The sequence below is a fragment of the Rhinichthys klamathensis genome, unplaced genomic scaffold (assembly GCF_029890125.1).
Source record: "Rhinichthys klamathensis goyatoka isolate OS25496 unplaced genomic scaffold, OSU_Roscu_1.1 h1tg000296l_1, whole genome shotgun sequence".
Taxonomy (NCBI): Eukaryota; Metazoa; Chordata; class Actinopteri; order Cypriniformes; family Leuciscidae; genus Rhinichthys; species Rhinichthys klamathensis.
The window spans coordinates 2,745,433-2,770,294 of NW_026606815.1; the positions used below are offsets into that span (position 1 = coordinate 2,745,433).

Sequence of the window (24,862 nt, forward strand, 5' to 3'; positions counted from 1 at the left end):
CATACCAAGTCTTTTGGTGCTTTTGGGCCTCCAGCATGTGTGTCTGGGCTAGTTCCCCCATTCGCTGCAGTCTCTCTCTCATCTGGACAACATAAGAGATTACATTAATGGTCCCTTCCTTCCCCTGATCTCCTCCCCAAGTGTCCCTCAATAAGGCTAGAGGACCCCTCACCTCATGACCATAGAGTAGTTCAAAAGGGGAAAAACCTGTGGAAGCCTGAGGTACCTCCCTATATGCAAAGAGGAGGTATGGAAGCCAATGATCCCAGTCAGATCCAGTCTCATTCACAAACTTACGAAGCATTTGCTTGAGGGTCTGATTGAACCGCTCCGTCAGCCCATCTGTTTGCGGGTGGTGGGGCGTAGTACGCACACTCTTTATGCCGAGGAGTTGGTAAACCTTTTTCAAAAGTTTAGACATGAAATTAGTGCCTTGGTCTGTTAAAATTTCACAAGGGAAACCAACTCTTGAGAAAAAAATGCACCAAGGAAGAAGCCACAGTTTTTGCTTTAACTGATTTCAATGGGAAGACTTCTGGATATTTGGTTGCATAGTCGGTTACTACCAACATAAAGCGGTTTCCTGTTTTACTTTTCTCCACCGGACCAACAATGTCCATCCCAAGACGCTCAAAGGGGATACTTGTAACTGGGAGAGGTTGAAGTGGAGCTTTGGAGGGACTTTTCATTGATGTCTTTTGGCACTGAGAGCAGCTTCTACAGAACTGGGCGACGTCAGTTTGCAAACCTGGCCAGTAGAAATGGCGCTTAATACGAGCTGTGGTCTTATGTTTTCCCTAAGTGGCCAGCCCAGGGAATGGAGTGACCCAAGGTAAGTACTATTTCTCGGGCCACCTGTGGGACCACTAGCTGCTTCACCTGGCCATTCTGATGGTAAAGAACACCGTTCTGTAGGACATACTCATTTCGCTCACCATTAGTATTAGTCTCCTGCTTGCTTCCTCGAGCTCTCTAAAAAAGGGTAGACAAAGTTGGATCATTTTCCTGCATTTGCATTATATCTGTAGGTATTTGGAAACCCAGGGGCATGTCTGGAGTAGTCTCAGCCGGTGGTTGTATAGCCGTGCCCCGAAATTTGTCTTGCCTCCTTTGACTACGAGTCTTGTGAGCTTTCCCGGGACATGTCTCAAACTCTTCATTATAGAAGGGCAAGGCACTGAGGGCTATGGAGTCCGTGTCCACCTGCTTAGCTTGTGCTCTAGTGACCACATTACAACTTTGCACTGGCTTGATCAAGTCATAGAGTACTGGCAGATCTTCACCTAAAACTACAGGGAAAGTTAAGTGATCCGCAACTCCCACATTTAACAGATACATCTGTCCCTCTATCTCCAGATAAATATCGGCAGTGGGGTAATACTTCTCATCGCCATGTACACAGCAAATAGGGACAGTCTCAAGGGTACAGATAGCATTAACTGGTACATATTTTCTCTGTACAAGGGTCTGAGTGCTGCCAGTGTCAATCAGGGCTCTGAGGTTTTCCACATTGATTTTAACCCAAGCCATTTTCATGGTGTGGTTACCTTTGGGGTCAGGGTTAGCACTCTGACGTGGAACAAAACACATCTGGGTCAGCCTGGCTGGATTCTTCGGGCACATTGGTTTAACATGACCTTCCTGTCCACACAAGTAGCAAATGGGTATTCTGTTAGGAGCTCTAGGTGGTACATATTGGTTCTCCCTCATGGGAGGCTTACCCACTCCTATCGCTGACCTCTGTTGGTACTGAGGGGGTATGGGCCGGTGTCCGTCCTTACCAGCCTTCCCACCCATACTACTCCATGTCTGGCCTTTTTTCCTGGCAGCACCAAACACATCAGCAAGTGTGGCAGCTTCACCAGCAGATTTCGGCCCATGCTCATTTACTCAAACCTGAAGCTCAGGGGACAGCATTCTCAAGTATTGTTCCATGATCAAGATTTCATTAATTTCATGAAGTGTTTTACCTTGCGGTTGGATCCATTTTACATACAGCTCTTTAAGCATCTCATACAGCTCCTTGGTGCTTTCCTCAGGTTCCACATAGAGAGATCTGAACCTCTGCCTGTAGGTCTCAGGGTTAATATCATATTTTTCCAGAATTGCTGTTTTCACTTTATCATATTCATGAGCATCATCTATATCCATATGCACATAGGCTCCTCTGGCCTTACCCGTCAGCAGTGGGAGGAGACGAAAAACCCAGTCCACCTTTGGCCACCGACATGTTACTGCAATTCTCTCAAAGGTAATTAGAAAATGTTCCACATCATCATTTTCTGTTAATTTTTCCAGTCTAGGCTCATGAAAGGATCGAGACTGACCTGCTGAAGACATGGTGGGATGGATCGAATCTATAGAGGGTGAGGCATGGGCCTTTGGATGATTCACATTCAAATCATAGTCCTCAGAGGGACCTGGCACTATGGAAGCAGGCTCTGGTACTGGAGATGTGCGAACCTCCACCTCCTCCTGCAGAAGGCGAAACTGATGCTGTGGTGCTTTGAACTGGTACTCCTGGCAGTTGGCTTCCTCTCTCAATTTTGCTTCCCTGGTCTCCTGTTGACCCATAAATGACCGCATGATCCCAGCCAGGTCACTCAGCGTTGGCTCTCTGCCATCTTCATCTCCTTCATCATGCTCCATTTAGTGCTTCACCTTCCATTGCGTCCTCATCTTCCGCCCGGTGTCCTCTCTCTATATGGGTTGACTCAGTCTTCTTATTCTCTGTCCGGCCACCCCTTGTCACTTTCGCTCCTCGCATGCTTCCCCAAAATGAGAAAAAAAAATGGAAAAAAAACGAGAAAAAAAACAACCTTGTACTCCTCAACTGGCTAATCCCACTGCTGCCACCATATGTTAGGGACCAAGCAGTTAAGTCACAAGGCAGACTGATCTCATGAAATGGCGTATGTATGACACGCCAATTCGTATTTCCATTTTTGGCGTGCTATTAACACGCATAATCGCTTTTCAGCGTGTTTATCAACGCCGTTGACTTAACGTTATATTACTGTATTATATATATATATATAAATATATTTACCCACTTGACCTACCCCAACCCCGTCCCTAAACCTACCCGTCACTGGGGTTAATACCATTTATTAGTGTTCTCCTACCATCCTAGGAAAAGAAATATCGCTCCACAGATGTAGATATAGATTTTGCTTCGTTTCGCTCGGACATTTAACGCCGTACACATACACGCGGAATCACTCGGACGTTTAATGGCGTAGACATACACGCAAAAGATTTCGGCGTGGACATACACGCGGATAGCTCAAAATGCGTATAGATAACACGCCACTTGACTTGAAAGTGGCGTGTATGTTTACGCAAAGTCATGATGTCATGTTGCACAAGGGAAGTTCACAATTAAGAATTTTTATTTCCCAAAAACAAATCATTACAACCAAAAAAAAAAAAAAAATTGCACCTATAAAAGAGGTCAAATAAACAGAAGGTAACTAAAGCTCTGAACATAAGAGACTCAAATATAACTGACCTCCAACAAAAGAAACTTATATATTGGCTGATCAAACCAATTTTGACACACAAGGGAAGACTAACAACAACACTACTACATATGACAGAAATAACAGCAAAATCTACCCAAAAACTTATTACAAAAGAAATGTACTTTTACTTAACCTTAACTCAACAAAAATACTCATATAATATAAATCTAAACCCCAAAATATCTAAGAAGAAAATAAAGCTACCCCCCAGACATAACAAGCAGTGGTAGTGTCCAATTAGGCCATCTCCCCTTTAAAGCTGCTCCTGCTCCAAGTGCCACCCCTTTAAGCCAGCCGACTTCCTGGATCTCTCCAGGGTGTGGAATCCAACACTGGTAAGCTCAGAAACAAAATAGTTGTACAAACAGAATGACAATCCAAAAGTAACTAATGGTGCGCGCTCCCAAAAAATATACTTCTGAATGGTCAACTAAATAAAGTAAAATGTATGTGAAATGAACTAAGTGTCCTGTGAGTTATTTGTAACTAAATGTTTGCAACAAATGTCTAATGAGTATGAGAAAAAGTATATAAACTAATCCTAAAGAAAAACACCATAAACTCACGAAAAATATAAGTGCATGAGGTTAACGCTCTTGAACTGGTTGTGAGGCTATGGCTATGGCCATCACAATGTGTATAAAAAGTGTGTTTGTATGTGTGTGTGTGTGGGTGAATGTGTCTGTTTTGCACTCTTGATGTTTTAGAGTGTCACCCCTTCATTGTTGAGCACATTTTTTCTGCATCGTGGCCAATTTGTAGATTGTACACACAAATTCTCAGAATTTTTGTGTTTTTGTCAATTTCCCATTCATTTCCTATGGTCGGTCATGTTTGACAGAAGAGCAAAAGTGTGACTCATTTTTTTATGACCACTTAAACTGCTCGAATCATGACCTCAATTTTTTTGTGTGTTCACATACCTATTGCCATAAAAGTCACCAAGTTTCGTAATTTTCTGATGAAGCTGTGATTTTTAAATATTCAAAACAGATTTCTTTAATCACAATTTATTGGTGTTTTGTGTATAAAAGTGTGTGTTGTTTGTGTGTGTGGGTGGGTGGGTATATCTGTTTTGCACTCTTGATGTTTTAGAGTGTCACCCCTTCAATGCTGAGCACTTTTTTTCTGCATCGTGGCCGATTTGTAGATTGTACACACAAAAATTCTCAAAGTTTTTGTGTTTTTGTCAATTTCCCATTCATTTCCTATGGTCGGTCATTTTTGACCGAAGAGCACAAGTGTGACTATTTTTTTTACAACCACTTAGCCTGCTCGGATCATGACCTCAATTTTTTGTGTGTGTTCACATACCCAATGCCATAAAAGTCACCAAGTTTCGTAACATTCCGATGAAGCTGTGATTTTTAAAAATTTAAAACAAACATTTTCGGTCAGAAATGACCGAAGAGCACCTGAGGGTTAAAATCAAATCACAGCTGCTAGAGGAATACACATTTTATTTTTTATTGTAGAAGAATGCTTGAGTAGCACCTACAAACCAAATAAAGGCACATGATGTTTAAAACATAGTGTTTTGAGAGGAAGGATGGGAACCCTTTGGAATTCTCAATGTGATTTATTTGTGTAGTAATGTTTATGTTGTACCTGATCAGTCCTCCATAGCAGTTAGGTAGTTTGACTGATGTTTCAATTCAGAATTGGTTTGGTTCTTGAACATATTTGGGATGTTTTGGCCTATTACAGCACAGCAGTTTATTGGAGGTCAACATTCTGACTGAGCCATTACAAAGTCTCTTTCAAGGAAAGTCTGTTCACCTGGTGGACATATTTGCAACACCGCCATTTTGGGCATCCAAGACTGCTGAAATCTCAAATCAGCAACAAAATCTGACATGAACTGTCTTTTAAACATTGTTTCCAATGGTCAAATATCGTAAAAAAAAAAAAAAAAAAAAAAACGTATACCAGCCGATGCGTCTCATGACTTCGCTAGTTCAGACTTATGCTCCCTCCAGAAGCTTGCGTTCTGCAAGTGAACGACGCCTGCCATCCCAAAGAGGCACAAAATCACTCTCACTGACCTTTTCCTAGACTGTTCCCAGCTGGAGGAATGACCTGCCTATCTCAATTCGAGCAGCTGAGTCCTTAGCCATTTTCAAAAAAATGTCTAAAGACTCATCTTTTTCGTCTAACCAATTAATACTAGCACTTACCTTTTCTATTCAATTTTTTTTCTGATTTACAAAATTTTGAAAAAAACTTGCTATGTGTACTGTGCTAGACTAACTTAGACTTGTTACAGCACTTGTATACTGTTGCCCTCTTGTTGGTCTGATTACTTTTATTGTTCTCCTCATTTGTAAGTCGCTTTGGATAAAAGCGTCTGCTAAATGATAAAATGTAAATGACATTGACTGTTTCTGCGATAACCGGAACTTAAAGGCAGCTGCAGTGACTTTACCAATTGGTGATTGGCTCTTTTATTTAGAAGGCGGGACTTATTCCGCCATAATGCGCATTGAAGTTTCTCCCATTCATAGTAATATGAGTGCCCCTTCTTGGTATATCTAAAGTCTTCGGGCATTATAAGAATACACTCAATGTATATATACGACTACTTTTGGACTAATGTCATGTTGCATGACCTCTTTAAGTTTCAGAATCAGATTCAGAGTCAAACACTGAATTTCCTGATACAACTAAATTCAGACTGCAGGCAAAAGTGTCCCAAATCAGATTATTTTTGCTCGTATGTGATCTGATTTTTTTTATAACCCTGTGAACAGCACAAAGCACATGGAATCTTCTCTTTTCGATTCCTCAATATGTGGTCCTAAATCCAGGTCAGATCATGTTTGCAAAGCAACCTCAGTCTAAACAGTCATCAGAATTCTTGCTACGTTTACTCCACTGTAGATCAACATTTGTCACAATACTGCGCTGATGGACATCACTCCAAAGATTTTACATACCGACGGTAGTTCTTTGAAAATGACAGACAGCAGGGAAGTTAGTCAGTTGGAGGGACTGTGAGCTGTTATACTCATACTGTAAGTATTGTGGTGACTGCTCTATAAAAACAAAGCTTGAGGAAAAGCTGTTCAAGAAAAACGTTGCTTTCTTTCTCCTCCTCCTCGTCTGCATCTTCCTTATTGCCACAAGTTCACTGGCTTCCGTGGCACATAACCTTATAAATGAACGTGTAAATGCTGACTTCCTACGTGTTTACTTCCGTATGACAGCGTGCTGCATGCCGTGTTTGTTAATGTTCTTTTGCGCATGCGGGTCAGTTCAGAACCGGAACCAGTTCACACTTGAATTTGATAATGGCTACATTTAAAAGATAATGTGAAGAGCCAAACAACAACACAAATCGGATCTGAGCAATGAATCAGAATTGAGCATCAAGACATAGCCTTAGAGCACCCTGATGCAGCAAAGCTGACCAATTTCATTACATGTCCCCATGCTTCACATTGTTTTTTTCCCCTCAAATATAAAACATTTTGTTGTTTTAGTGGTGCTTTGGAACTTGGAGGAGGTCTTTGCAAACTTTGTGTGTTCATCAGCAGTAATGCTTCCAAAGCGGTGGTTTGCTCTTATGGCTCTGTTCCATGCACGGTGATCCTTGACTCTTGCGGTTAATTGTTATGAGCTTCAGCAACCCCACTTTATAGATCCTCTTACACACATTATGAAATAGTACATGCTATGCTATATATACTGGAATCCTATGAAATGTGTAACTCATTGAATATCTAAGAAGTATTTTTTTTTTTACCAATTTTAAAAAGAAATGTTATGACGTAAAATTAATAGGAAATATGCCCCACTAATTGAAGGCATTTATCTGGGAGGCCCGTAATAAGACTGCACAAAGTATCAAATGGGATAAAAATGTATTTTTTGGATACTGAGAGAAAATTCAGTGTATATATATATATATATATATATATAGTTTTAATCTATTTCATCCTTTTTAAAAAAACATCTAACCAATAAAATATTTGTGTGTAGTATTATTTATTTTTATGTTAATTCACTTGCATATTTTTCAGTTTTCATTTTAATTTTAGTAATTTTGTTTTTTATATATTTCTATTTAGCTTTAATTTAGTTTTATTTCAGTTTTAGAAATGTTAGTTCTTTAGCTTTAACTTATTTTATTTCAGTTAGTTGACAAGACAACATTTTTAACTTTCACCTAATATTGATATTCATTTTATTTCAGCTTTATTTCAATAAAAAAAAAAAAAACATTTTAATAGTTTTAATGTTATAGTTAACAATAAAACAGTAATGATTTGTTTCTTGTATAAATTGTATTTCATCAGAATGCATGCATATTTGTAAAGAAAGATGCTCTTTGTGGCCGGATGGTGTAATTACAGCGTCTACCAGCAGGGGCTAACTGAGGCATGTTAACCAGTTGCTAGTTAACAAGCTTCTATTGTGATTGTAAATACATTCACTGAGCTTCATATATATATATGATGCAACATCTCAAAGACAGAATGATAAATAACTACTGAAAAACAAACAATTATGTTGAGCAGCTTGTGGGCTAATATATTTCGCTCTCATAATTGTTGCACTTCTCTCAAAACAATGCTCCAAGAGCATATGCTAACTAGATTTGAGGTGTGAAGCACATATGTTTCCGCTTCTGTCCCGGCATCATTGATTCATGCGTCATCCAATCAATATCTGTAGGTATATCCTGCTTGGCTGATGAATTCTTTGTAATATATTAGTGCATATATATTGTATATCGCATCTCTCAGAGATGGTTAAATAAGTGTGAATCATCTCAGGAGAAGCCTGTGGTGTTTGAGGATGTGGTCAAACCCGTGGGTGTTGGATTCCAACCCTTCTGTCAAAACAGCTGCCTTATAATGTGAAATATAAATGAGAAACAATTTCAATGAAAGTCAAAGGGAACATATGGGAGTCACGCACATTTTGAGAACAATCCTCATTAATAAACAGTATGCGGCATGAAGATGTGGACATCTGGGGTTTGCTGTGATCTACACCAATATGAAGCTGTGTTTTGCCATTTTGTGGGTATAGTTTAGGTTGTGTTGGTACAGATTAGGCCCATCGGTTAAATGTCACATTTAGAGCTCGTCCATTTTCCTTTCTCTCCTTTTGCAACATGCACCTGTTATGTGCCTGAAGATTAATGAGTGGAGAAATGTTGACATTGTGGATGTCTCTTTCTTTCTCGTAATGGTTTATGCTGTGGGACTCATTATAAGCTCACAATGATACTGATATTTACATACACTGTAAAAAAAAAAAAAATGTTTTGCCATCTAACCTAAAAATGTGTCATATCTAAATGGACTGTTTTTATAATAAGGGGGTTCAAGCAAAGCGCCGAAACCCCATTGTAATAATTAGAATTTACATGCATCAGGATTCTTCCCTTAAAAGTGATCGGGCAGACCAAACCAGAAGTCGTAGAGAGTTGTCGCCCAGAAGTCGTCTATGATCTATGACGAATGTGCTTAAAACCCTTAAAGGGATACTCCACTTTTTTTAGAAATAGGCTCATTTTACAACTCCCCCAGAGTTAAACTGTTGAGTTTTACCGTTTTTGAATCCATTCAGCCGATCTCTGGTTCTGGCGGTACCACTTTTAGCATAGCTTAGCATACATCATTGAAGTGGACAAGACCATTAGCATTTCTCAAAACAAAAATGACAAAAGACTTTCGATATTTTTCCTATTTAAAACTTGACTCTTCTGTAGTTACATCGTGCACTAAGACCGACGGAAAATGTAAAGTTGGGATTTTCTAGGCTGATATGGCTAGGAACTATACTCTCATTCCTGCGTAATAATCAAGAAACTTCACTGCCGTACCATGAGAGCAGCAGGCGTAATGATATGACGCAGCGCCTGAAAATAGGCCACCTTCCGTCAACACAACGGAACTATTTTCAGGCGCTGCGTCATATCATTACGCCTGCTGCTCTCATGGTACGGCAGTGAAGTTTCTTGATTATTACGCAGGAATGAGAGTATAGTTCCTAGCCATATCAGCCTAGAAAATCCCAACTTTACATTTTCCGTCGGTCTTAGTGCACGATGTGACTACAGAAGAGTCAAGTTTTAAAAAGGAAAAATATCGAAACTCTTTGGTCTTTTTTTTTTTGAGAAATGCTAATGGTCTTGTCCACTTCAACGATGTATGCTAAGCTATGCTAAAAGTGGTACGGCCAGAACCGGAGATCGGCTGAATGGATTCAAAAACGGTAAAACTCAACAGTTTAACTCTGGGGGAGTTTTAAAATGAGCCTATTTCCAAAAAAAGTGGAGTATCCCTTTAAAGTGCTTGAACCCCGATAATTGCTGCTTGCAGCTATTATTATTTTATCATTATTTATTTTTTTATTAAGTCAAAATATTATTTAATATGACTGAATCAACAGGACTGCATTAGGTTACACCAAAGAAAGTAATATTTAAGAGTCAGGAAAAGGCCCCTTAAGCATGTAAGTTACATTAAGGGACTGTTTCTACCTGCACTGACCCTTAATATGTTTATGAATTTATTACGGTGAATAAATTATATTCTCATTCAGAGTAAAACACAGGTAAGTTGTAGCAAAATAACAGAGAATCTGAGGAATGTTTCTACCTCTTCAATATCTTTAAAGACAATACTTTAGTAAAATGAATAGCTCTTGGCATAAACAGTTGAATCACATCAGAAAAATCCATAAAATGCACTTTTGAGAGAGAAATGCTTGTATAACAACCATCATTCAATAAACTTGCACAATCAGCGTGAGAAAGGATTCAGTGAGAGTTCTTTCCATTGTTTGGAAATGACAAAATAAATATAATGGCTTTGAAGCCTTTCCAGGGCTTTTTTTTATTTTATTTTTTTTAGATAAGGATGTATGAAGTATGTGACTGTAATTTGACAGAGGACAAGAAATGAAATTCCTCAGCCGTTAAAAAGTTTCACAAACTTGCAGAACTTCAGTTTTGAAATTACACAGGAAGCCAACGAATGCTGGAGTTGAATCAGTAATCAGAGGGAATATGAGATGTGCAATGTCTCTGAGGTCCTGCACCTTCCTGTAGTATATGCAGCACAAAATGTGATTGAGTTGTCAGCAGTCACCTGTGTGTGTGTGTGTGTGTGTGTGTGTGTGTGTGTGTGTGTGTGTGTGTGTGTGTGTGTGTGTGTGTGTGTGTGTGTGTGTGTGTGTGTGTGTGTGTGTTGATTGGCTGCTGCACATGCTTGACAGCGGTAACAATGTAGAATCATGAGATTTAAAGTGTCTCATCCATTTCAGACCCTTGCTTTCAATCCTGTAACTTGTTATACTGTCATAGGATATTAAACCTCAGCTTTGAGTGTGTGCTAGCGCTCACATTGTATTCCCACAGGACAGTTAAAATCCATGCCATGGCTATAAAATTGTAACCTGTGGCAAAGTTCTAGTCAACTAGTGGAACATTATAACTGAAATGTCATGACAGACAGGGAGAAAAGTTCTCATTTCTCTCATTCTTTCTGCACTGTCAGGAGGAGGGTTATGATTTGTAGAACAACTATATATGGTAGAGCAAGTCTGATGGACACATACTAGATGGTGCTTGGTGCCAACTGTGCAAAAGTGCCTCTTCAGTTCCAGCTGTAGAGTTTACATATGTTATACACATCTGTTGAGCTGTTACTCTGTGCACAGCTGATAGATTAAAACCATGTAATTGCATTAGTAGGAGCATGAGCGGTGTGAAGAGTGTGTGGTGCAGAGTGTGGGAGGACAGCCTGCTTTATGGTGTTCATAAATATCAGGACCCCTACAGGCTGGAGAATTGAATTTCGATGAAGTCTGTAAATTGTATGTCCAACTTTAAGTGTGTGCGTTTGGATCCAACTCTAATAGCAGTGGCTCGAGGACATCAGATCTTTATTGGTCTGAAAGAAGCATCATGGGCATTAAATCTGATGGGACAGGTGCCAGGCCCAGCACAGATTTTTATATTTTGAATACAACTTCCACAACAAAAATGTGTCTAATTATGTTGCACAATTATTGTAAGTAAAAATGGTGTTTTCAATGCTGTGAATGCACATAAGTATGTCTTATTTTGGTCAATCCACTCAAGTCGTTTTTTTCCACACAATGAAAATTCAACTGTGTTTAAAATTATTACATAAAAATTATATAATCAGGATTCATGGTGAATACTAACAGCAGTGTGCAATTAAACACATTTGTTGACTTAATCTTACATTTTTGCAATTATTACACTGAGTTAAATCAAGTTACCTAATGGGAGCCTGTTTCTGCCACATGGATACAATGCTTTGGTAAATTATATTATGACATCAAAAGTTATGATTATGAGATAGTCCTAATCATGAGATTAAAAAGTTGAAATTATGAGATAATGTCGTAGTTATGACTTTATAATGACTTTTCTTCTCATAATTTAAACTTTGTAATAATTTCGACTTTCTCTTATCTTTCACTTAATTTCTCAAAATAAAAGGTCAAATTATTACATAGTATCTCATAATTCTGACTTTAGTATCTTTCAGTTTCGACTAAGTAATAATTTTGATATAAAAAGACAAAATTATAAATTACAAGTTGAAATTGAGTTTCAATTAAGTCAGCTAAGACAAAATAATAATTTACATTTGACATTTTGTCTCATAATTTCAAGTTTTTGTCATATTCAGGGTTTTAGCTGATAATTTACACTTTTTTTGTCATAATTATGATTTACCAAAGCAGTGACAGAAATGGGCTACCACAATTATGTTCAGTGACTGACCCAGCATAATAATTTGACATATAATCCAGGTTATAATACTTTTAATGTTTTTTTTGTTTTGTTTTTACACTTTAACCATCTGAGTTGCACCTGCTGCAACTTATAGCCTACTTAAATGGTGAACAGTCTTTGAGACGACCACAATTGGTGAACTTGATGGTGGCTGAGGGCCTTGTTGGCCCGTGTGCCTTATTAATTCATGCGTCTTTCTCATTGTTCATGCGTTTTAGACCACGCTGATTTGTTCATGATGAAATGTGTCTCCTACTTTGTGTTCTTCAGACTGTGCGCACCATCCGCCGGCGCCGCTGCTACCCGCCGACCTGGAAGCGCTGGGTCTTCTTCCTGTTCCCCGGCACCACCATTGCCACATCAGCGGTGGCCTTATATGCCTTCGTGGAGACGGAGGAGAATTACTTCTACATCCACAGCATCTGGCACATGCTCATCGCCGGGAGCGTCGGCTTCCTTCTTCCGCCACGTGCCAAACCAGACGTGAAAGTCACTCCCCTGAAGCGGCGGCGAGGCTGTGGCTACCAGCTCTGTGTGAACGAGCACGAGGAGATGGGACTGGTGGACCCAGCGATCATTACCATCAACAGCATATGCACCAGCTGATGATGTTTGATGGAGTTTAGCGACGTGGACTTTTATTTGCCTTTCCTCTCCTTCCTTTGGAATATAAAAACACGGAAAACAAAGCCAGAGAACTGATGCACTGTAAATAACTTTTGACCGAAACACAGAAACGCGCATATATGTACAAGTTTTTTGTCATCGTTATTGGGATTACTATTATCGACGTTAATATCGTTTGCATTGTTAGTATCTGGGAATGGTTTGTGTCAGTACAGCGATGCACTGTTATTAGTGCATTATTTAAAACTTCTGAGCTGATTTTGCTGCTGCTACTTGACAGTGACTGTAAAATTAAAAAAACAAAAAATGTGTCATGTAATTTATTCGTTGTTTTCTGGCACTCAAATGACCAAATGTTTTATTGTGTTTAGAGGATGCAAAGGAAGAACATTTTGTGGATGTATTGAGGGCACTGCTTTTTTAGTTTTCTTTTTAAACATCTTTTGCACTGAGACACAAAAATGTGATACTGTACATTTTTTAAATATATAAGTATAGTTATGATCCAGTCACAATGTATACATGTACATGTATAGTATAGTTGTTTTCAGTGGAATGTCTGATTGTACTTTGGATTGCATTGTATTATTGCCATTGCAGCATAATTGATTGTCGATTTATAGAGGGTTTAGAAAAGTATCCATTGCCAAGACCAGGTTTTAATACGAAACCTCAAATAAATAACCTCATATTTCCGGTTGTATAGTGAGGATCAAAGGGAGACATTTTAAAGCAAAAGCAACTGATCACACAAATAAACGTTTTATTTTTTCGGTATCAAACCGGATTCATATGTAGCCCTGTGAAAGAGTAATGTGTTACTTCTTGAAAATGACACCATATTTTGATGTCTAATGTGCATAGATTGTCATCATCATACCCAAGTATACTGGAGAGATGAGAAACCGCAAGCAGAGGCCTCTGGGATTCAAACCCCATTTTTTTTAAAATAAATCGTTTATTCCCAACATCATATTATGACATCATCATCTGTATGTCAGTTACTATGATGCTGCCTATGAGGACAGTTTCCTTTTGGCCTGTAGGATATGCCCATCTGCATCAATGTAATCACTGCACTAGTTCTCTTAAAGTGCTCTCATATCACACATCAGTTTCAGCTTCAGGACTGTTTTTCTGTCTTGAGATCACACAATGATACAATATATCCTACCATAACTGCCTTTGACTAGGGAAGAATCATCATGTGTCATGCTACTTCTTGTATGAATGAATAATCATCATATTCCAGGCTGAACATTTCTACAACTTGTTTAACAAAAGAAACAAACTTTTAGTTATACATCCATTGACTTCTGAAATTAAATCCTTGTTATAATTGCACAGAAACAGTGTTGAACATTATGACCGTAACTACATAATGCCATATTGTTATTACCAGTAATTTATTTCATTATTTTATCTTGATTTACAAGTAAAAATGTCACAATTCCAGCCTTACTGAGCAATGCTGCAAACTGTCGCTTTGTGCCACCTGGTGATGATTTCGCAAATATGCGTTGAATTTAACCATGGCTTTGCTTCCAACTGTGAATGTTTTGGGCATATACACTACCAATTCAAAAGTTTGGGTTTAGTAAGATTTTTTTTTTAAAGACGACTCTTATTCTCACCAAGACTGCAATTATATGATCAAAAATACCATAAAAAAAAAAAGTGATATTGTGAAATATTATTACAAATGACATTAAATGTTATTTATTTTATTATATTTTAAAATTAAATTTATTCCAGTGATGGCAAAGCTGAATTTTCAGCATCATTACTCCAGTCTTAAGTGTCACATGATCCTTCAGAAATCATTCTAATATGATGATTTGCTGCTCAAGAAATATTTCTTATCAATGTTGAAAACAGTTGTGATGCTTAATATTTTTGTGGAAGCTTTAATAAATTCTTATCAGGATTCTTTGATAAATAGAAAGTTCAAAAGAACAGCATTTATTTTAAATTTGTTAAAACAATGGAAAGTCTTGTCACTTTTGATCAATTTAATTTATTCAATTTAATCATCTGCACTTGCTGAATAAACATTCATTAAATCTTACTGACCCCAAACTTTTACAAAGTGAATTAAGTAATTTTATGATAATAATCAATTAAGAATCTTAATTTGGTGAACCTTGTCCTCCCACATCCACATACAAATCAAGCCCTCCCTAAACCCGATTTTCTGTGATCCAGCATTTTGTGTTTGATAAGCAGCTTTTTGCCAATAGGCATTTATGCTCATTTCTCCACACACAACACATTCTCTAAGTCTCACAAGGCTCTGTCATGTGTCGGAGCGATCTTTTGCAATTTTCCTAGTCAAAATGGTAATGGATGAGAAATGTCACGCTGAGATTAGGGACACGGTGAGATTGGCTGCGGTTAGATGGCGAGTAGGTAAACGAGCTAGATTTCTAAGTTAGTGAAAGCCATTTATTTCACTCATTTAAAATCATTTTCAATTCACAAAATGTTCTTTAAATGTGCCTCAGTTTGCAGTGTAATTAGGACATGGTATTAAAATCCTTATCTATTCCATGTGCTTTCAGTAATGTCTGGGTGTCTGTATTGCAAAGGAAGTGGCTCAGCAGGAGTCTAAACTGACAGCAGCCTGGGCGCAGCGTCACAAATGGGAGGAGTGGCGTAACATGTTTTAATTAAGATATGAATGTGTTTGCAGCCACTGAGAGCAGAGTGACAGCACATGAATTATACAAGTCCAAAGAATGAGCAACACTTACTGTAAGCCTGACACCCACTCTAAAACATGAAGTAGGCTATAGTGGTTGAGCAGGAAACGTGACTAACACTCCGGAAAAACTGGAAAGAAGCATTATGCTTTAGGAACAAAGATGTTTTAAACAGTTCACCATTGAAATGCATACAATGTTCCATGTTTCATTAAATCATGTGTTTTTATTCATAATTTACATTTTAATAGACAAACATCGTTACTCAAGTCTTGCTCTGTGGCATCAGTGCATTGTATAGAATAGACAAATCATCAAAACATGCGGTTTCTGTCATAGTTTGTGCGTTCCTGCATTATTTCTGTATTAAAGATGGAGAAAGTAGTGGTGTTAGAAGACATTTAAATCTAATGTCTGTATTTCCCCTACTGTCATCAAATGTAGCTAATTGCAAAAATAATGACTGTTTTCTAATCGGTTTCCTTAAAACACTCCTTGTCTTCTATTGGTTAAATAATCTGATGATCCCGCCCCAATCCCATGCCATTTGTTGAGCCAACGTTGCTGTTGTTGTTGGGCAGTTTTGGATGCTCAAACAAAGAGTTTAAAAGCAGCACAAAGTTGGGCAGGGATCAACTTATGAATGTCTTACAGTTGTCTCTGCATAAAAAGCTGGTCTAGGAAAAAGCATTTTAATATCAAAAAGTACACACTTCAGCTTTAAGCAATAACGACAGATTCTGAAACAAAAATGGAATAGTCTTGATGTATAATTCCTGGCTTCATAGCCAAGACGATGAGGGGAACAGCAAAGAACTAAAATCAAAACTGACAGTGCAGCCAATCAGCACAATGAAGATAGACCCCCACATTTATTTACAATCACAAAATCTGCTTCAATAGCAGAGTTTTTGGGGGTTTTTTTTGCATTGGCACAACATGTTAAACTATCTTTACAAAACTCTATCAATCTATCAAAAGCAACGCACTCTCATGGCAATTCGTAACTCATGGCAACTTTTTTTGGGTGAATTGGAGTCTAAGTTTGTACAATCTCCTGTATATGTTTTTGTACGATTTGCTTGCGATCTGTGCGCCCCACTGGCAGTTAAGTTTAGTAAAAGGACCCCTTTTTTCCCTTAAAAAATTTACATAACAATCACATGGTACAATCGCTAATTCGTGAAATAGTTATTACTCATGTTATCGTTTTTCCAAACAACAAAATAACAAAAAACAACCCACTTTAGTAATACAACTAAAATATGCATCTTTCTGTCCTATACAAATCATAAACATCTTTCATTAATTCATCTCAACAAACACAATTCTGACATCAGCAACTCTAAGCAAAAAACCTTCACTTAGCTTTCTCATGTAGTCAAACATTGAAAAAGGTGTTTAAAACTTCATAAAAACATATGTAGGATCAAAACAACGTTATAAAGCAGCAGTCTTTCACTCATCAGGTTCATCAAAATCGATTCACTGTGCACTGCATAGTCACTGCATGATTCACAGGATAAAAAAAAACAAAAAAAATCAATATGAAGACATCTCAGGAAGGCATTTGAAAACGCTGAGAGGAGAAAACATTTTGGATACAATAGGGGAACTATTATATTTTTTAAAAATAATTGCTGAAAGTCTGTCTCTTAAAACACTATAAAACTTTTTTTTTACCAAAACCATTACAATTACAAAACAATTACATTCGCATACAGAACATTCCCTGTAATGTGAGGCTGGACATAACAACAGTCATGGGGAGTATACGTGAAATGCTCTTAATGTGCATAATTTATTTATTTTTGTGCCTTAGTATCCATCAGCATTAACCTTAGTGGCTCCGTAGGCTCCTACATGTTTTGCTTTCAGCTGCAGATGCATAGACAGAAAGCCACATGAACATTCCCCCAGCTCCTTTACCCAACTGTCTCGCTCTGAAAGCATACGGAGGACAACAGTGTTGTTTGTGGCGACAGACATACAGCCAGACAGAGACCCAGGACCCCCCTGCTCTATATGTAGCAGAGGACTGCTCACAGTCTCAGGAACAGACAGTCCAACATCAACCAGGTTTCTCAGCATCACCACAGAATGAATCAGAGCAGAAAGCCCTCCAGTCACAGCAACAAACAGCGTCTCGTCGTCTTGATCCTCTTCGTTTTCATATATCTTGAGCACTAGAGGGAAACTAAAATAAGGCACCTGAGTGATGTCTGAGGTAAAGTCATTGAGAATGACTCCGCTACTTGGTAAGCATTGCCCGGATCCCCATGTGCTGTTGAGCGAGGTGGAGATTACTATGAAATTGCCGTGACTATCAAGGACTCCTACGTGACTGCTTGTGGTATTTAATGTGAATATCTCTCTCTGACTTGTGTTGAAGAATTCATTCGCCAAATGTAAGAGAGCATTATAAGAGGCAGAGGCATTACCGAGATCTCCGTGGCTCGGAAAAGTGAGGTTTTGCTCTCGTACTCTATCTAATAAATTGGATACCATTGCACCTGTGAGACTTAAGGGGGCTGAAAGAATCCTGTATTTCTCCTTTTCCAAGATAAGGGGCTCATTGATTTCTCCGCTGCCGGCTTGAACGGCAGCAAGGAATGCCGGCCTCTCAGCTTCAGAAATGTCTTGAGCCAATTTTACGGCTAGCTTTTCTGGTAAATTGGAGCCATTTAGGCTGACGCTCAGCAAAAGTTCTGATAGATTCCTATTGGCAACAATGTCGCCCTCTGATTTCACACGGCCGTCCGTATCACAGAACAGATCGGACAATCCTGGCTGGAGTATTTTGTCACTGTGGGCTTTTAAAGCCTTGGAGAGGATTCCATCGATAAGGAAACCGTCTTTAGCGAGTTTCGTGGCGCCCTCAAAAAGCCGACTCCATTCTAAATGCCCGTAGTTGGAGTGCAGCAGTTGAAGGCCCTGCAATAATGAGGGAGCTCTGTATATAGGAGGCTTCTGAGAGGTGTGATGTATTGCTTTAAATGATTTTGTAGAGTGATTGTACAAAATTGCAGAAAACACTCCACCTTGAAGAAAAGGGAAGCACAAATGAATCATTCAACAGCCTCAAAAAAAAAACGTCATGCTTTTAGTAACCTCATGAAAGGCAAATTCAGTGGTAATTAGTTGTAGACATTAACAACAGTAAGCATTTGAGAGTCTAAACTGCTCAAATAATCATGTAGAAGGGATTTTTTTAGAAGGGAAACATTATTTTACATCTAAAGAGACGGTCTTTAAAACTACTTGTTTAAACCATTTGAAATGCATAACACTTCAACAAAACTTTCCCATGCTGTTTTTAGAGAATTACACTGAATACTGGAAGTTAAACATTAAAACTTTGATTTCAGGAAATTACATCACTCTTCGAAAAGAGATAAAAATCAATCACATATCTCAAAATCAGTGATGAATGTTAATAGCATTGGCAGTGCTGTTGTCGAGACCAACTCCTTCGAGTCCAAGACCAAAAGAGGATTGTGTATATTCAAGACCATAATTTCATTTTATATTATCAACAAAACCCGTCTCCATACTGGCATGATGAATGCGATCTTCAACCAGATATTTTGAATGTTCCAATCCCAATCTAACTTCTGACCTGTGATGCTGCCTGAATCATCAGAATCATACAGTGTTCGTTTGTTGGCCAGACAAGGTTTTTTCTCCATTCTGTCACCGGATGGAGTTTGAGTTCCTTGCCACTGTCGCCTTTGGCTTGCTTTGTAGGGACACTTAATATGTAAGGGTTAATGCCCGACGAGGTGTCCATTGTCAGGTTTTAATGGACGACGGCGAGGTGTGAACCGGCCGACGTGCAGCGGAGGCATTAACCCGCTTATACCATGGTCACTTGCCAAATAAAACATTTTTAAAACATTAGTTTATATTTTAATTAGGCTAAATCTAGTTTTTACAAATAATAACTTGCCTGACGGTTTATTTAGCAACCGGAGATATTTATAGTCTCAGCTTGTAGAACCCTTCAGGTTCAAAAATGCTTTTTTTTTTTTTTTCATGAAACACAAAGGTAGGCATAGTTTTTTTTTTTTTTTTTTTACACATAAAACAATTAATCAAACAACAATCAAACAACAAAAATAATTAGTTCTGCGCTCCAGCGATTTGCGCTTATTAAGGGCAATAAATTAATCAGATCAATCTGTTTTATTTACATTTTTTCTTTCTTCAGCAGCATCCCAGTCGTCAAAGTTGTCATATTCTCCATAAATGTTAAAAGAAATTACGAAGTCGCTCATTGTTGTATTAGTAGGTTATGTAATATCTAACTAACGTTAGATGTTTGTTTTAATAGAGCAAATTGTTAACGGATACTTTGACTGCCTGTTGCTATGGTTACTCACAGCTGTTGTAGGCAGTGCATTTATTTATTAATTTCGAATGGTAAACAGTCAGTTTCACCAGAACTACTTTACTAGGTGTCCTCTATCACTTTTTAACGGACACCCTGCAGCCAATCAGAATCGAGTATTCACCCAGACCATGGTATAATCAACAATATTATTGATCTGCCTGCCCTGCACTGACACCATTGTATGAGAACTGAACTGAGATGGACGAGGACATCACTGTTTTCTCCAGAGCTGCTGTATAGATTATAAATGGATAAATTAATAATAAAATAAATTTACAACGGAAATGAATCAACACTGAACTTAAGCTGGCCAACAACACTATTTTCTTTCAGAGCTGCTGTACAGCCGAAACAAACTTTGTTGCATTAAAGTGTTATATCAATAAACAACACATTCTCATCCCAAGGCGTCTTCTAACTGACACTTTTGACCATGCGTCAACATGCCGACGCACATGGTACCCCTTAAGCGTCAATATGAGACGCTCATCCTCGGGCGTCATCTAAATCCGACGCACATGGCACCCTTTAGCGTCAGTTAGATGACGCTTCCGTTATGGGTAGGTTTAGGTCTGGGGTAGGGTTAGGGTTAGACCACTAGGAGGCGCGTCTCATATTGACGCTTAAGGGGTACCATGTGCGTCGGCATGTTGACGCATGGTCAAAAGCGTCAGTTAGATGACGCCTTGGGATGAGAACAGGCTGCAATAAAGGTGACTTGACTTGATCTTGTCATGGACTTAGGAGCATGCAGACTAAGACCCCATTTACACCTGGTATTAAAATGAGATCTGTATCCAGATAAGTTATCCGGATAATAAGTGTTCTGATCTTACCTTTGCAGGGGCGGACTGGCCATCTGTGTGATCTGGAGTATCAAAGAACGGCCGGTACTCCAGGACGGCCGGCGGGCCGGCCCACCACCCGCCACACACGCAGTCATAACCTGTTTTTTCCCCCCACTAATCTGTTTCACACTCCAGTACTGTAGGTGGCAGCAATGCACCTTTAAGTTGGATGCCAGCGCGGAGCATTATCAGCTCGGCCCAAAAAAACTGCGATCGCGGCCGAATCAGCTGTGCGGACTGATCTCGATCACGCGAACATTATTACACAGAGTTGCGCGATCCACTGAGAAGCATTTCAATTCAGCGCAGAATTCTCTATCTCTATTATAAACCCACAGATGGCTGTGATTTAAGCTAGTTAAAAGCCAGATTAAACAGCGCTGATATTCTCAACATCTTGACGCAAAAAAACAGGTGAAACATTGTTCCAAGAACAAACCAGTTAGAAGACATTTCACTCCACAACTTATGAATTAACTGTAACTTAGTAAAACAAACTTTTTTGGCAGAAATGTGCCTGTATTCATATTAAAAATGCTGTTATATTAATAGTCATGTAGGCCTATAAATGTAGGCTATTAAATGTAATGCAGTAATGTTTTTGTTTAGAAGTTATGGCAGTTTATTTATTTATTTTGCATTAAATATTTATACTAAATGTTTATGCTACAATAGGTTTTTAGAGAATAATATATATATATATATATATATATATATATATATATATATATTACAAATTTTTCACCAATTGTTGAACCAGAATATCAAGATATTTTATTATTTCGCATATGATGGTGAAAAATAAAAAAGTTAAAGTTAAAAGTAAAGGTAAGGTAAAAAACACCACCATGTTATATGTATAATAAATATTTTTGAGTATAGCCCTTCTAGATTATTTTATCCCTTGAGGTAGCCCTCACACACAAAAAGGTTGGAGACCCCTGGTATATAGTAACTAAATGTTTTATAATTACAAGTTTGTGTAATTAGGGTTTCTGTAGCCAGTGACATTTCATTATTTGTATTTTATTTTCAATGCAGATGTAATGGCATTGTACATTTTTTTGTTTTTATTTGAAGACTGAGGCTTCATTAATAAACAAAACCCCAATTGTCATCATTGTTTTTGAGATATTACTTGCTGTGAATACCTTGTCTGATATAGGTTACAGTATTGTGGCATAGTATCAGGACATCCTAGTGGCTAGGGGCGAATGGCTGGATGATGGGCCTATTTGGGAGAAAGTCCAGGGCTGTTTTTTAGCCCCAGTCCGTCCCTGTACCTTTGCGTTTACACCTTGTATTTTTAATGCGTTCTCGTTATCCACATTGAGTTCGGATCTCTGTCCTCCAGAAAAAAAATGACGTTTGGCAGGTACGAATGCCATCACGTCGTACGGATTGCGTTTACACCTAGTAAAGATCCGAACACAATGCGAGCCAGACTACCTCCAGATGTGGTCAGGCAGATCCGATCACAATCCGATCACAACGTATTTACACCTTGCATTAACATGCGTTTTTTATTATCCGGATAACTTATCTGGATACAGATCGCATTTTAATACCAGGTGTAAATGGGGTCTAATTGTTGACTCAGATTCAACCCTTTTCTGATCTTTGTCTTGACTCAGATTCCAATGAGCTGGTCTCGACTACAACACTGAGAATTTGACTTTTTGTTCTGACCAACCGAGACTGTGCCCCTGAAATATCTGATTTGTGAATGAAGGTGAAGTGATAAAAAGTACACAATAGTACTGACCTAATCCAGCAGTGTGTGGATGAACAACTCCTAGGCAGAGTAAAGCAGCAATCCCGGCATCAACCACATTCCCTTGCTCCTGAAGAAGCTTCTTACCAATACTGGAGCAGTTTGCTATAAAGAAAAAGTCACACTAGATACATCAAGATATGTTTTGAAACATATTTATGAATTTTCTGTCATAACACACATTTTTATTATAATTGTTAATGAAAGGAGTCATGCCTGAGTCTGTGATGATAGCAGCATTGTGGTACAGATGTGGACTGTGCTCATGAGTGTGATTATTATTATCTTTGTGGTTGTGGTCCTTGTCGTGATCATCATCTTCTCCATGCTCGTGGTGTTCGTGGTCTTCATCCTCAGAGGTCTTGTGTGTCTTGTTAGGCTCCTGATGATGTGACAGGTCCTGACGCTCTTCAACTCCAGGCCAATAGCAATTCCATTCATACAACATAAATCCAAAAACAATTCCCAGAAGAATCACAGCCACCATGACCCTGATACAGGTGTCTCTTTTCCTTATCTGTCTTTGCTGATTGATGAAGGGCCTGTAGAGAGTAAGAACAATAAGAGTCTGGAGGGACTGTATTCATAAAGCACAAATATAAAGTAGTTTGTTTTTTTATGCTGCTATGAACCAGTATGTTAGTGGCTGGCCCATCACTTTGATCTGCTGGCTGATAGCTGGAATACAATGCAAAGTTGGACAGTGCGTCAGGCGCACACTAGAACCAGCAGCTTTAACTGCCATTTAAATGCGAATGCTAATTGAAATTATCAGGCTTCAATTGGTCGAATTGTAGCAATTCCAGTTTCTCACATAAAGTTTTTGTATGACTTCACAAGACTTGTGAATGTGATATAGTGCGCAAGTCATATGGGCTAATTTTTTAATACGTTTATCATGTTTCCCAGCTTTTTGACCAAAAAATTCCTTCCTAAAAAAATCTTTCAGACCATTTTGTGAACTGGTTTGACTGATTTATTGAAACCATTTTTGTTGTTCTTTTTAAATTGAAGAGTTTAACACTGCATGGTTGTCTTGATTGGAAAGATTAAAAAAAAGAATTCTTAAATTTTAGATGATTACTCATTAAATTTATAGTTGAAGGAAATTAATTACAACTCGTACCTGGCAGGAGTATAACGACATAATATTGAGAACATTTACACTGGAACACCCTGCTGCTGCTAGCGACGCGACGCGACGCAGCCAAACGTGAAAGATGATCCGATCGCAGTCAATGCAGGTGTTCTTCTGCGTTGCCGTTTGTCTCGTCGCGTCGCGTCTCTAGCAGGGTAGAGCACCTGTTGTCGCACTAAGATCAACGAAAGCAGCCACGACATAAGAGAAAATGCAATTCACAATAAAGCAGATTCTTTAGAAATGAACGTGCACAACAGACGTCAAGCTCATTTTACTTTCATTTTGTCACTTACGAATGGGAAACTATCGTAATTTCTTCATTGTCTTCTTCTTCATTACAATCGTTGTCGTTTTCATCTTGCACATCGCTTGCAAGTACTTTATATTTAACAGTGCTCTGTACCATTTTCCCCTTGTGCATTTTGGCTGTTAAGTTAAAACATTGATCCGGTAACCTGTAATCTCCTACTTCCTGTTCGTCCTGTCAGGCCAGGTACTACACAAACCCTACTGAGGGGCGTGTGTTTCAAGACATTTGTTTATATAATGTATAAAATATCAGTAGCCTAAGCTTAATATATAAAAATCATAATTTATTGGGTACTTTCAATTGGTAGGTGGCTGTCCCAAAACCTAACCCCTAAATTCCAACTTATGAAAATGATATTGAAATAATTTTAGCATTGTATTTAATTGTTGTAAAACAATATATAAATATATATATATATATATATATATATATATATATATATATATATATATATATATATATATATATATATATATATATATATATATATATATATATATATATATATATATATATATATATTGTCAAACCAATGTTTTATGGTTTGGTTTAGTAGGCTATGATTTACTATGAAAAGTAGTGCTATGCTATGAGAAATTGTAGCCTTGAAATGAAATATGCATTTGTGACTATGGCAGTGATTTTTTTTTTTTTTTTGTGGGCAATAATGGTGGACCTGTTCAACAGGCCAATACTTTAATGTATGTGTCTACAGAAAATGACTTTCAGAAATAAACTCACCCTGAGAAATATTC

The 24,862-nt window shown here is 38.2% G+C and overlaps 3 protein-coding genes and 1 long non-coding RNA gene across 5 annotated transcripts in view; 2 read left to right on the top strand and 2 right to left on the bottom strand.

The window, feature by feature from the left end:
* tmem8b (transmembrane protein 8B) overlaps window positions 1-13,860 on the top strand; it is a 171,442-nt gene extending 157,582 nt beyond the window's left edge. Inside the window, exon 13 of the mRNA XM_056270084.1 lies at window positions 12,583-13,860. Coding sequence (XP_056126059.1) covers window positions 12,583-12,918 — 336 coding nt within the window. The 3' untranslated portion in view covers window positions 12,919-13,860. The remainder of the gene's footprint in view (window positions 1-12,582) is intronic.
* tars1 (threonyl-tRNA synthetase 1) overlaps window positions 1-24,862 on the top strand; it is a 157,092-nt gene that overhangs the window by 82,288 nt on the left and 49,942 nt on the right. The window lies entirely within an intron of this gene.
* Window positions 4,318-4,953, bottom strand: LOC130103768 (uncharacterized). The gene is made up of 2 exons (XR_008809399.1): window positions 4,911-4,953; window positions 4,318-4,521 (listed from the first exon to the last, which is right to left on the bottom strand). It is a non-coding gene; the product is annotated as an uncharacterized LOC130103768 (long non-coding RNA).
* On the bottom strand, window positions 17,329-24,247 carry si:ch73-337l15.2 (glutathione hydrolase 6). 2 transcript variants are annotated; one of them, XM_056270090.1, is made up of 5 exons: window positions 24,091-24,247; window positions 23,783-23,969; window positions 22,873-23,198; window positions 22,648-22,761; window positions 17,329-18,682 (listed from the first exon to the last, which is right to left on the bottom strand). In XM_056270090.1, exons 2-5 carry the CDS (start codon window positions 23,815-23,817, stop codon window positions 17,460-17,462), a joined length of 1,698 nt encoding a protein of 565 aa, XP_056126065.1. In that variant the 5' UTR covers window positions 23,818-23,969; window positions 24,091-24,247; the 3' UTR covers window positions 17,329-17,459. The 2 variants fall into 2 exon arrangements, with proteins under 2 accessions (XP_056126065.1, XP_056126064.1); XM_056270089.1 differs by lacking the exon at window positions 23,783-23,969.

Excerpts from the sequence above, each read along its gene's own strand:
- si:ch73-337l15.2 (XM_056270089.1), bottom strand. The coding sequence starts at position 24,218 with ATGCACAAGGGGAAAATGGTACAGAGCACTGTTAAATATAAAGTACTT. Across the intron at positions 23,199-24,090 it reads ATTACGATAGTTTCCCATTC|GCCCTTCATCAATCAGCAAA; the intron begins GTAAGTGACAAA and ends TACTCTCTACAG. Across the intron at positions 18,683-22,647 it reads TCCACACACTGCTGGATTAG|GTGGAGTGTTTTCTGCAATT; the intron begins GTCAGTACTATT and ends CTTTTCTTCAAG.